Source organism: Sus scrofa, chromosome 12 (genome assembly GCF_054392235.1).
Source record: "Sus scrofa isolate SSC_HxYL_T2T_F1_AM1 chromosome 12, Sscrofa_HxYL_maternal_Yorkshire_Landrace_v2.0, whole genome shotgun sequence".
In the NCBI taxonomy this organism is placed as follows: domain Eukaryota; kingdom Metazoa; phylum Chordata; class Mammalia; order Artiodactyla; family Suidae; genus Sus; species Sus scrofa.
Window position 1 is genome coordinate 36,987,616 of NC_139394.1, and position 13,820 is coordinate 37,001,435.

General features: G+C 39.2%; 1 protein-coding gene across 2 annotated transcripts in view; it reads left to right on the forward strand.

Annotated features, from left to right (window-relative positions):
- Positions 1 to 13,820, forward strand: part of ANKFN1 (ankyrin repeat and fibronectin type III domain containing 1) — a 343,361-nt gene that overhangs the window by 148,588 nt on the left and 180,953 nt on the right. For both annotated transcript variants that reach the window (XM_021067257.2, XM_084983129.1), the window contains exon 3: positions 1,684 to 1,818. In XM_021067257.2, coding sequence (XP_020922916.2) covers positions 1,684 to 1,818 — 135 coding nt within the window. The remainder of the gene's footprint in view (positions 1 to 1,683; positions 1,819 to 13,820) is intronic.

The window sequence follows — 13,820 nt, forward strand, 5'->3', positions numbered from 1 at the left end:
GAGTCACCTGGCTTGCCCCAGCAGAAGGAATTTAAGTAAATCTGCGTTAAAGTCAAAGCTTTCCCAGAGATAAGGGTAAAGTTTTACCTGGCAATCATTTAGGCTTAAACTGTGAAAGGGTAGCCTGACTCTTTCTTAATCCTTGATGAAAAAATAGACTTCTTAACCTTCAGGGCATGCATATTCCCAAATTAGATTATTTCTATCAATGCTTCAATGGACAAATACATTCGAGAAGTGAAAGAGAGAAAAAATATTCCACAGAGAGATTTTTGCCTTTCAACAAGAAAAGAAAGAGTGAAACAATCATGAAAAGTTACACTGAATTCCTCCTTTGGACACCCAGGTTTTATGTCACTGAAACTCACCTTAGACCCAAGATCCAGAGCAGCCACTTGTAAACTGCCAGGATGAGATGCTGTCTCTAGAAAGGGGATACAGGATGACATTCCCAGGATTCTAATTAATTACCAGGCCAAATGTTAACACTCCACCCTCTTGTTTATAACCAGAAGACTTTCTCCTGATTTACTACAGGATCACATTGAAAACTGGCGAGTTGATTCAGCTCCAGGTATAAATCACAGACTGGTATCAGTGCCTAGTAGATGGGTCCGAAATATTTCTGAAGTCATCAGAGCAGATAAGATTTCATTTGGCAGATAGGGACTCTGAATAGAGCTTTAGAAAGATTTTCAATGCTGTTGCTAGGGACGTTATCTGCGTGTGTATCTGTGTGTGCGTGCATGTGTGATATTCATATGTGCTTTCAGTAGGCAATGCCTCCCTAAACATAGTAAGCAGCCTGTGAAGGTCATTCACTGTTTTATCTCAGAGAGAAACATGCAAAATGCCTACATAAGCAGCTTTCTAGGAAATCTATTCTGTGTGTCTTATTAGTCACATAAAGCATAATGCTGTGAAAGAAGCCAGGTGTACCCAGATGTGGCTGGCATGGAAGAAACACGGAATCTTCTTCCCAAGACTGAGTTTCTTGGTGTCCTAAGCCCCAGAACTGCTGACTACTTTCTGAGAACCTACTTAGACAAAAACTCTAGCATTGTCTGAGCAGCCCGATTGGATTGGGAGCTCTCTAAAGATGCCCTTGTTCCTGCTGAGAGCTTGTAAAGGATTGTGCAGGGGGCTACAAAGTGAGAAGACGTGGCTGCTACCTGTGTGCGTCTGCCCCCAGGCAGCTGTGGGAGTAAGGAGGTGCCTAGTCCTAGGACAGCTGTAGACCATTTGCAGTCACAGATTTCTGGATGGGTTCCTGGATGCCAGAAAATATTTCTTTCCCTGCAATTCATTTGGTCTAAAACTAAATGGCTGCCTCACTGCCCCTTTGCTCATTCTTGATTAACAACCATTTCTGATTCAGTCTTGTCTTCCACGAAGCTTGTTGTCCCTGCCAGCCCCTCATAATGGACATCACAGATATAACAGGCTAAAGACGCACAGAAGTCAGGGCATTCTTTCACTAAACAAGCAAGAGCTTGAGAAATCAAGCCTTCCCAGGGCTGCACTAGCAAGAATACACCTAGATTCTGAGCCAAGCTGTTTCCTTCCCCCCATTCTTTCCCTGTGCATCATTTGCTCTTTTATTTTGCATTAAGTGTAGCTTAGTGATCATGGACTTCGGCTCTTGCCTGTAGTGATCCTCTTCGTATTTTATTCTTTACACAGAATAGGAAGGAGGTTTGCTTGCTTTGCACAGAGGCTGAGCCACAGGAGAAAGCAAAGCCAATGTGACTTATTGAATGAAAGCTCTGGACAATTACCAACCACTTGTTCCTCTTCTGCCTCAAACAACCTAAACTGGTAAGTCCATTTTATTAGCACCTTTCTTTCATTTTTCATCTGTGTGAATGTGAGGCTTTCTTAGTTACCGATTATTTTTAAAATGTGTATGTGTTGCTGCAGTTTAAATGATATAAAAAAAATCTACATCTTACAAAGTTAGCTGCAGGCAGGACATGAAGAATGCACACGAGCCCATACACAGTGGTCTGCAAGAGCACATATACGTGCATGTGGGTAGGCACAGGTCGGGGTAGTGAAGCCCCATTTTTGATAATTGGGCTTTTGTTTGCAGCAAGTTTAAGGGCATTTTGTGCTTGTATAACTGATCAGCATTAGCTGTGAAAAATTCATTATTCCTTTGTTGTATAAGATCATTTTCCACTCGGGTTCCTGAGTAGCTACAAAATACCTGTTGGCTCAGGTAAAGAATGCATCCCTTGGTGCTAATATTAGGTGTATCACTATCTTTAATCCAGTTTGAAGGCTGGACACACAGAGTGGAATGCCAGCATTCTATCCATCCTGGGTGAGCATATGCTTGTAAATAACCCTAAGACTGTGGTGTTGAGGATACCTGCCAAGGGGAAACAATGGACATGCATGCAAACCCTGACTTGATCCACTGCCCTTTACACCCATTTTTCTTAAGTCCTTTCTTTATTCCATGAAGATATATGGCTGGTAGGATGCACTAGATTTGAAAGGGAGATATTTTAAGTACCTGTTACCCATGCTGGTTGTTAGCCCAGCCAAGGCTGCTAGAAATACCACTGATAATCAAGGACGAGTTTGCTTCTGTGCTGGGCCCTCAAAATCCCTGCACTCATTTAATTTCTTCATTTCCTAATAAGATGTAAGCCAACTTCTGTAAAGGAGAAAAACGAATGGAGAAAGCTATTGCTTTTCCTACCACCACCACTGTGTCTCCTTAGTCTTTTGTTTATCTGGCTACTGCAAGACTTTATGGCAGCAACAATCCATCCCTAGTGGACTCAGAGTCTACATAAATGTCATCAGAGTTTAATGTCTTTGCTGTACTCTATCTGCAGTATATCACTGGCTGTTTAGATGAAGTTGTGGCCTTGGATGCTGACAAGGATGGATGATGTTGGAACAGTGAGCAGCATGCTTCCCTAAATAAAACCAAAGTTAGGAAATCTGAGAGATGGGTGACGTTTTGCCTCGCAGAAAGTATCCCCAGGCCACTCAATCAAAAGAACAGGGTCATTCTCCCACATGATCCAGCTGTTTCACCAATGATGGTATTCTAACGGGATGGAGACAGCATTGCTTAGTGGTTAGAGATGTCAGGAAAGTAAGGTTCCTGGTTCCCAGGCTGAGTGTGTGTCTTTAAGAAATTCACTTCATCTCCCTGGATCCCCATTCTTCCACTCCTTCCATTCTTGATCATTTCAAAGAAGTCATGCCAAGCTCAATTACTGCATCCATGAAACACCATTTAAATATTTCTTGTTAAAAGGTGCAATAGGTAATCAAGATCATTGTTCATGCACTTTAATCCAGAGATCATGCATCAGAAATCCAAAAATGAGAGTTTATGTGGGGATGAGGAGATCATGCCCCTTCCTAAGGGATATAGAGCACTCTGAAGGAAGTACGATCAGAACTAGGAAATTAGAAGAGGAGAATGGAGCTGAAGATGACATTTTTAAAAACTTAAAATTCAATAAGTAGGCCACATAAATATTTTTTTCATTATTTGTTAGTAATAACTGATTTTCCTGAGGATGACAAGATAGTGAAAGTCTTAAATTATGTTTTGAAACAAACATGGAATATTGGGGGTGAGTTATTTCATGGATGAGAGGAATCCAGGTATAGAATTTATGAGAACTTTCAGATGTTCAGATTACTCCCCTACCCACATACATGGAATTAACAGCTGTAAATGTACTATGATTTGAGGAGTTCTAGAAGGATCATTTGAAAAAAAAAAATTCCATCTCCAGGATTAAGCTACCTAAAATTTTTTCAGCAGGGATTCAGATAAGTATTGCTGCCTTTTATAAAGTACAGATATTTCTTAGAAGGGATACCATATCATAAATGAATGCATTAAATGTTTTCTACTTCGTGGGAAACCCAAATAATGTTGCATTAATATTATATTAACTCTTCTGCTTTCTATTTATTTCTTATCTGTCTTCAAGAACTTCTTTCATAATTATCATTTCACTCTTGATCAAAAAATTAAGTGGTCTTAGGACAAGCTGTCTCCTTTTTGTGTGGAATGCTTGGATTAGGCAATATCATCCAGACTTCCTCTAGGGATATAGAGCACTTAGGAGTCACATTATAGAGAGATGAATTCTCCATCCTCTTCTTTAAATCCACTCTTCCCCTGTAGTCTTTTTTTTTTTTTTAATTATTGGTGGAACTATCACATGCCTAGTCAGCCAAGCAAAGCTCACAGAAGTTACCCTCAGGTTTACTGATTCTTTTAGCCCTTCCATCCAATCACTAACCAAGCCTGCTCCACTTTATTTTCTTCTTCTTTTTTTTTTTTTCTTTTTCTTTTTCTAACACAGCAGGATTTCATTGCTAATCCATTCCAAAGGCAATAGTCTGCATATATTAACCTCAACCTCCCAATTCATCCCACTCCCTCCCCCTCCCCCTTGGCAACCACAAGACTGTTCTCCAAGTCCATGATTTTGTTTTCTGTGAAAAGGTTCATTTGTACCGTTTATTAGATTCCAGATATAAGTGATATGGTATTTGTCTTTCTCTTTCTGACTTACTTCACTCAGGATGAGTCTCTAGTTCCATCCATGTTACTGCAAATAACATTATTTTGTTCCTTTTTATGTCTGAGTAGTATTCCATTGTGTGTATATATACCACCTCTTCCTAATCCAATCACCTATTAATGGATGTTTGGGTTGTTTCCATGTCTTAGCTGTTATGAATAGTGCTGCAATGAACATGTGGGTACATGTGTCTTTTTAAAGGAAAGTTTTGTCCAGAAAGATGCCCAAGAGTAGAGTTGCGGGATCATGTGGTAGTTCTATGTACAGATTTCTGAGGTACCTCCATACTGTTCTCCATAGTGGTTGTACCAGCTTACATTCCCACCAACGGTGCAGGAGGGTTCCCTTTTCTCCACACCCTCCAGAATTTATTATTTATGGACTTATTGATGATGGCCATTCTGACTGGTGTGAGGTGGTATCTCATGGTGGTTTTGACTTGCGTTTCTCTAGTAATCAAGGATGTTGAACATTGTTTCAAGCGCTTGTTGGCCATCTGTATATCTTCCTTGAAGAATGGTCTATTCAGGTCTTTTGCCCATTTTTCAATTAGGTTGTTGGCTTTTTTTGCTGCTGAGTTGTATAAGTTGCTTGTATGTTTTAGAGTTTAAGCCCTTGGTCAGTTGCATCCTTTGAAACTATTTTCTCCCATTCTGTAAGTTGTCTTTTTGTTTTATTTTTGGTTTCCTTTGCTGTGCAAAAGCTTGTCAGTGTGATTAGGTCCCATTGGTTTATTTTTGCTTTTATTTCTGTTGCTTTGGGAGGCTGACCTGAGAAAACATTTGTAAGGTTGATGTCAGAGAATGTTTTGCCTAAAGTCCAGGATCAGATGGCTTCACAGGTGAATTCTACCAAACATACAAAGAGGAACTTATGCCCATCCTCCTTAAACTTTTTCAAAAGGTTGAAGAAGAAGGAACATTCCTAAAGACCTTCTATGATGCCACCATCGCCCTAATTCCAAAACCAGACAAAGATACTACCAAAAAAGAAAACTATTGGCCAATATCTTTGATGAATATAGATGCAAAAATTCTCAACAAAATTTTATCCAACTGAATCCAACAACATATCAAAAAGATCATGCACCACAACCAGGTGTGATTCATCCCAGGTTCACAAGGATGGTTCAACATACACAAATCAATCAACATCATACACCACATTCACAAAAGAAAAGTTAAAAACCACACCTCAATAGATGCAGAGAAAGCATTTGACAAAGTCTAACATCCATTTATGATAAATGGACTCACCAAAGTGGGTATAGAGGGAACATACCTTAACATAATCAAAGCCATTTATTACAAACCCACAGCAAGTATAATACTCAATGGAGAAAAGCTGAAAGCCTTCCCACTAAAATCTGGAACAAGACAAGGATGCCCACTTTCTTCATATTCTTTATCTGTGCAGCCCTCTCTATCCCTGTGTCATATACTGTAATTGAAGTCACTAGCTCTCACAGAGACTTTTTCAACAACTTCGTACTTGGTTGTCTCTTGTCACTGGTCCCACCACACACAACCCTAGCCCTTCAAATCACCCCCTGGGTGCCTCTAGAGTAATTCTTTAAAAATACAAATACCAGCTTTCCCTTAAAGTTCTCTAGTGATTTCCTTTTGTAACAGGTTGAAGTCTAAGCTCCTATCATGACATGGACTTGATGGTCTGGCCCTCTCCAGGCTTCTTTCCCAAGGTACTGGAATGGTGGGTAAAATGTATCACTGAAAGTGTCAGAACCCTGAAAGATACCATTAGGGCCCCTGTGGACATTGACCTACCAGCTAGGGCATTGACCTACCAGGATGGTTCACATCTCTGTGTTCTAACCTGAGCTAATATACCTAGAATGCCTTTTTCCTTCCTTCCTACTAGTAGATTTTTCATTCGCTCTTCTAAATTCCTGCACAGGCATCACCTTCTCTAATCCATTTCTTCACCCCTCCCTTCCTAGCATCCTCAAAGCTAATCACTTACTTCTTCACCTTAGGCATTTGAGAGGTTAAGATATCAGATGCTAAAAAAAAAAAAAGATATCAGGTCTAGACCCATATTGCCTGGGTTTGAACCCCAGATGTGCCCCTTAGTAGTGCCTCAATTTCTTACTACGTAAAATGGAGGTGGTAATAGTTCTTACTTCACAGGAATTCAGTGAACTGATATATATATAAAGGCATTATAAAACAGTGCTCGGCTCAGAGAAGGTTCCATATAAATGAAAGATATTATGATTATTCCATAATTTCCCATATCACACTATTTTATAGCTACATGCACTTGCCATAACTGCCCACCTTTTTAGCCTACGAGCTAGCTCCTTGGGGTACAAGTGGGGTACCTGTACAATTTACCTAGGAAAGTTTTTCAATTTACTTTCCCAATTTTTGCACTGCAACCAGGGAAACCAAGATAGCTGGTCAACCTATAAGGACTCTTATTCACCTTTGAATCCCCAGGGTCTATCACAGGATACATAGGTTACAAAGTAGGGCATCCATAAGGGTTTATCAAACTGCAGAACCAATATTAATTGTCTGTTCACTTTCCTCCTCAGAAATATGCCTTCAAACTTCAAAAACCAGTCTTCTTCTTGCTGTGAAGTCACAACTGACTTTTCAAAACTTATCACTGAATAGCGGAATATATCATTTTTATTAAAAAAATGCATAGGAACTGGAAAGAATGCTTCCACCCTGTTTTAGATCATCAGTGTAATAGAATCGGCCACCTTTAGCAATCAAAGACATACCCGTCATGCTAGCAGTGGGTAGGAAATGGGGTGGGGAGGGTGTTACACTTTCTTTTTATCTAGTGACAGGCAGGTTGAAGTCTGAAGGTCCCTAGTTCTCATCACAACCGAAAGAGCAATCTTGTCCCAGTCAGAAATGTTCCCTTTGCTGAATGTATCTGTCTACCCAGCTGTCAAGACTGGTTAGAGCTCCTGTTTCTAATATGCTTTGTCTTACGACTGCTCCTCAACCAAGTTGGCGCAGATGTTTTTTCGCAGTACAAATACAATTAAAAAAAAAAAAAAAAAAAAAAGCCGCTCCAAGAAACAGGGACTCTGGACTTGTCAGAACTCAAAATGAGAACAAAACCTTATCTTCAGAATCAAGATCTAGGAAAAAGAGGACAGGCTGCCAGACCAAGGTCTCTCAGGCAGAATAATAGCAGAAGTTCCCATCATGGCTCAGTGGAAACGAATCGGACTAGCATCCATGAGGACACAGGTTTGATCCCGGGCCTTGCTCAGTGGGTTAAGGGTCCGACATTGCCATGAGCTGTGGTGTAGGTCACAAACATAGCTTGGATCTGGTGTCACTGTGGCTGTGGCTGTGGCCAGAGGCTACAGCTCTGATTTGACCTCTTGCCTGGGAACCTCCATACGCTGTAGGTGCAGCCCTAAAAAGACCCAAAAAAAAAAAAGGTATAATAGCAGAGTTTCTATCATTGAGCTTTGAAGTCAGAGTTCAAATTCTACCTCCTCCATTTACTTGCTATTGGATCTTGGACCTGACCTCTCAGGGCTGCGATTTCCTTGTTTGTGAAATGGGGGTATATTCATGCTGACTTTCTCACAGGATTGTTATTACATTTTGTCTCAGCCTGTGGTGGGGGAGGGAAAGCCTGAGGCAAAGTTGACGGCAAATATTCCATTAGGTATTGAAATATACAAACTTAGGGCATCAAGAGTGAAGGGAAATGAGTCAAGGAAGGAGGTAAAATGAATAAAGGTGGTTTGTAACTGAACTAGCCAAAGCATCACACACACACAAAAACACACAGGCATGGAGTTCCTGTCGTGGCTCAGTGGTTCACGAATCCGACTAGGAACCATGAGGTTGTGAGTTCGATCCCTGGCCTTGCTCAGTGGGTTAAGGATCTGGCATTGCCTTGAGCTGTGGTGTAGGTTGCAGACGCGGTTCAGATCCCACATTGCTGTGGCTCTGGTGTAGGCCGGCGGCTACAGCTCTGATTCGACCCCTAGCCTGGGAACCTCCATATGCCACAGGAGCAGCCCAAGAAAAGGCAAAAAAACACCACACACAGGCATGGCTGTTTGTTTGCATGTGATTGTTTCCCAAAAGCCCTCAACATAGTCCACAGGGAAGGAATGAAAAGAAAATTATCTTCAGGCTACTTCCAGTCTCCTTTTCTCATTGGTCCAGTTTTTCCCATTTCCATACAGTGTTACCCAGTCCTTCTCTGTAGCCATGAGTGAATCTGGAACCTCCCTCCACAGGTCTGGTTGGGTCAGAGCTGTTCCAGCTACTGTCACCACAATCATGAGGGTCACCATGCCAGAACCTGCCCTTCATTTGACATCGCTGGTTATGTTAAGAGCAGGGTGGCAGAAGCAGCCAAAGCCCAGGAGCGGTAGTTCTGAAATAAATCTGAACAGGATCCACACGCCACAGGTTGTTCTTACCATTTTGGACCTGGATTGTCCAGGTTACTGCCACTCTTTCCTTACAGGTGTATTCACAAATCTTTCAAAAGTGTAGTTCATCAGGCCATAATATGTCAAAGAGCAGAGTCTTTGATTTTCTTAAAGTCCATTTTATCAATTTGTTTTGTGGTTCCTTCTTTTTGTGCCTCCTCTAAGAAATCATTGTTTTATTCAAGTTCACGAGAATTTTCTCCTACGTTTTCCTTTAGAGGTGTTATAGTTTTAACTTTTGCAGTTAGGTCTATGATCTATGTCATTTTAAGTTAATTTTTGTACATGATATGAAGGAGGGGTTGAAGTTCTTTTTTTTTGGCAAATGGATAACCCATTGTGCCATGACTCTATTGAAAAATTATTTTTCTCTATTGAATTACCTTGGCACTTTTGTCAAAAATCAATTGACCATATATTTGCAGGTTATTTCTGGCTCTCTACTTTGTCTCATTCACCTGTACATCTATCCTTATGTTCCATTGTCTTTATCTGCATACCTATCCTTACACCAATACTATGTCTTGATTATTGTACATTTATAAGTCTTGAAATCAGGTAGTGTAAGCAACTCTCTTCTTTTTCAAAGTTGTTTTGGTATTTTTGATTTTTTCCAATCTTTTTTGAGGTGATCGAAGTACCTTTATTCACAGAAAAGTAGTAATATCCATAGAAAGAGAAGTATTTCTTTTGGAAGTTTCCAAATCTTTTTAAAATCATTTTACTATAGTTGATTTACAATGTTCTGTCAATTCCTGCTGTACAACAAAGTGACAGAATTTTCTCACATTCTTTTTCTCATATTATCTTCTAGCATGTTCTATCACAATTGATTGGATATAGTTCCCTATGCTATGCAGCTGGACTTCATTACTTATCTGTCCTAAACGTAATAGTTCACATCTACTAATCCAGACTCCCAGTCCATCCCAATCCCTCCCCTCTGGCAACCAAAAATCTGTTCTCTATGTCCATTTGTTTCTCTTCTGTAGATAAATTCATCTGTGCCATGTTTTAGATTCTACATATAAGTGATATCATATCGTTTTTGTCTTCTTTCTGACTTACTTCACTCAGTGTGAGAGTCTCTGGTTCCATTTATGTTGCTGCAAATGGCATCATTGTATTCTTTTTATGGCTGAGTAGTATTCCTTTGTGTATATGAACCACATCTTCTTAATCCATTCATCTGTCGATGGGCATTTAGGTTGTTTCCATGTCTTGGCTATTTTGAATGGTATTGTAATGAACATAGGGGTGCACGTATCTTTTAGAATGAAAGTTTTGTCTAGATATATGCCCAGGAGATTGCTGAATCATATGGTACTTCTATATTTAGTTTTCTGAGGTACCTCCATACTGTTTTCCATAGTGGTTGGACTAATTTATATCCCCACCAAAAGTGTAGGAGGGGTCCCTTTTCCCCACACACACTCCCAGCATTTTTTTATGTAGACTTATTAATGATAAGTAATTTGACTGGTGTGAAGTGCTACCTCATTGTAGTTTTGATTTGCATTTCTCTAATAATTAGTGATGTTGAGCATTTTTCCATATACCTGTTGGCCATCATATGTCCTCTTTGGAAAATGTCTATTCAGGTCTTCTGCCCATTTTTTAACTGGGCTGTTTGTTTTTTTACTGTTGAATCATGAGTTGTTTGTATATTTTTGAGTGTAAGGCCTTGTCAGTTGCATTATTTGCAACTATTTTCTCCCATTCCTAGGGTGTCTTTTTGTATGGTTTCCTTTGCTGTGCAAAAGCTTGTCAGTTTGACTAGGTCCCATTGGTTTATTTTTGGTTTTATTTCTATTGCCTTGGGAGACTGACCTAAGAGGACATTTGTGCAGTTGATGTCAAAGAATGTTTTTCCTATGTTCTCTTCTGGAGTTTTATGGTGTTTTGTCTTAAGCTTAAGTCTTTTTTTTTTTTTTCTTTTCTCTCATCTTTTGTCTTTTTAGGGCTGTACCCGCAGCATATAGAGGTTCCCAGGCTAGGGGTCTAATCAGACCCCTACACCAGAGCCACAGCAGTGCAGAATCTGAGCCACATCTGTGATCTACACCACCAGAGCCACCGCAACGCCAGATCTTTTAACCCACTGAGCAAGGCCAAGGATCGAACTCACAAACCTCATGGTTCCTAGTCGGATTCGTTAACCACTGAGCCACAACAAGAACTCCCTTAAGCTTAAGTCTTTAAGCCGTTTTGAGTTTTTTTTTGTGCATGGTATGAGAGTGTGTTCTAGTTTCATTGATTTACATGCAGCTGTCCAATTTTCCCAGCACCACTGGCTAAAGAAACTGTCTTTTTCCCATTTTACATTTTCACTTGCTTTGTCAAAGATTAATCGACCATAGATGTCTGGGTTTATTTCTAGGCTCCCTATTCTGTTCCATTGGTCTGTATGTCTATTTTCCTATGAGTACTACACTGTCTTGATTACTGTAGCTTTATAATATTGTTGAAAGTCTGGGAGAGTTTTGCCTCCTGCATTTTCCCCTCTCAGGATGACTTTGGTGATTCTGGGTCTTTTATGGTTCCATATAAATTTAAGGATTGTTTTTGTTTGTTTTAGTTCTGTAAAGAATGTCATGGGTAATTTGATAGGAATTGCATTAAACCTGTAGATTGCTTTAGGTAGTATGGCCATTTTAACAATCTTAATTCTTCCAATCCTGGAGCATGGTATATCTTTCCATTTTTTTGAAGCCTCTTTAATTTCCTTGATTAATGTTTAATAGTTCTCAGCATATAAGTCTTTCACATCCTTAGTCAGATTCATTACTAGGTATTTAATTTTGGGGGATGCAATCATAAAAGGTATTGTATTTTTATATTCTTTTTCTTATATTTCATTGTTAGAATACAAAAATGCAACTGATTTCTGAATGTTAATCTTGTATCCTGCTACTTGCTGAATTCATTGATCAGTTCAAGTAGTTTTTGCATGGGATCCTTAGGGTTTTCTATACATGGTATCATGTCATCTGCATACAGTGACAATTTTACCTCTTCTCTTCCAATTTGGATACATTTTATTTCTTTTGTTTATATGATCGCTGTGACTATTACTTCCAATACTATGTTAAATGAAAGTGGTGGGAGTGGGCATCCTTGTCATGTTCCAGATTTTAGCAGGAAAACTTTCAGCTTTTCTCCATTGAGTATTATGCTGGCTGTGGGTTTGTCATAAATGGCTTATATGATGTTAAGGTATGTTCCCTCTGTGCCCACTTTGGTAAGTTTTTATCATGAATGGATGTTGGATTTTGTCAAATGCTTTTTCTCCATCTATTGAGAGGATCATGTGGTTTTTGAGTTTTCTTTTGTGAATGTGGTGTATGACGTCGATTGATTTACATATGTTGAACCATCTTTGAGAACTTGAGATGAATCCCACTTGGCCATGGTGTATGAATTTTTTTATGTATTGTTGGATTTGGTTGCTAAAATTTTGTTGAGAACTTTTGCATCTACAGTCATCAAAGATATTGGCCTATAATTTCCTTTTTTGGTAGTATCTTTGTCTGGTTTTGGTATTAGGGTGATGTGACTTCATAGAATGTCTTTGAGAATGTTCTTTCTTCCTCAACCTTTAGGCAAAGCTTCAGAAGGATAAGTATAAGTTCTTCTTTGTATGTTTGGTAGAGTTTACCTGTGAAGGCATCTGGTCCAAGACTTTTGTTTGTAGAGAGTGTTTTTATTATGTACTCAATTTCATTTCTAGTGATTGATCTGTTTGAATCTATTTCTTCTTGATTAAGTTTTGGTGGGCTGTATGTCTCTAAAAAGTGGTACATTTCTTCTGGGTTGTCAAATTTGTTGGCATAGTATTCTCATGGTTTTTTATATTTATGCAGTATATATTGAGATTTCTCCTTTTTCATTTCTTATGTTTTTATTTGGGTTCTTTCTTCTTCTTGGTGAGTCTGGCCAGAAGTTTGTCAATTTTGTTTACCCTTTCAAAAAAACAGCTTTGATTTAATTGACCTTTTTGTTGTTGTTTTTTGAATCTCTAGTTTATTGATTTCCTTTCTGGTTTTTATGATTTCCTTCCTTCTGCTGACTTTAGGTTTTGTTTGTTCTTCTTTTTCTTATTCTTTTTGGTGGTATGTTAAGTTGTATATTTGAGATTTTTCTTCTTTTATGAGGAAATCCTGTACCACTATGAATTTCCCTCTAACAACTGCTTTTGCAGCACCTTATAGATTTTGAATAGTTGTGTTTTTATTATCATTACACTTGCAGTATTTTTTAATTAATATTTTGCTTTCCTCCTTGACCCATTGGTGTTTTCATAGCATGTTGTTTAGTCCCCGTGTAGTCAGTTTTTTCTCATTAGATTTTTGCTTTTATGCCATCATGGTCAGAGAAGATGTTTAAAATAATTTCTAGGGATTTTCTGTCATGGCTCAGTGGTTAACAAATCTGACTAGGAACCATGAGGTTGCAGGTTCAATCCCTGGCCTTGCTCAGTGGGTTAAGGATCTGGCGTTGCAATGAGCTGTGATGTAGGTTGCAGACATGGCTTGGATCCCATGTTGCTATGGCTCTGGTGTAGGCCAGTGGCTGCAGCTCCAATTAGACCCCTAGCCAGGGAAACTCCATATGCCATGGGAGCAACCCTAGAAAAGGCAGAAAGACAAAAATAAATAAATAATTTCTACATTCTTACATTTGTTGAAGTTAGTTTTGTGCCCCAGTATGTGGTCAATCCTCAAAAATGTTCCATGTGCACTTGAAAAGAATGTATATCCCAGGGTTTTTTTGGATGTATTCTCCTAAAAATATCATTTAAGTCT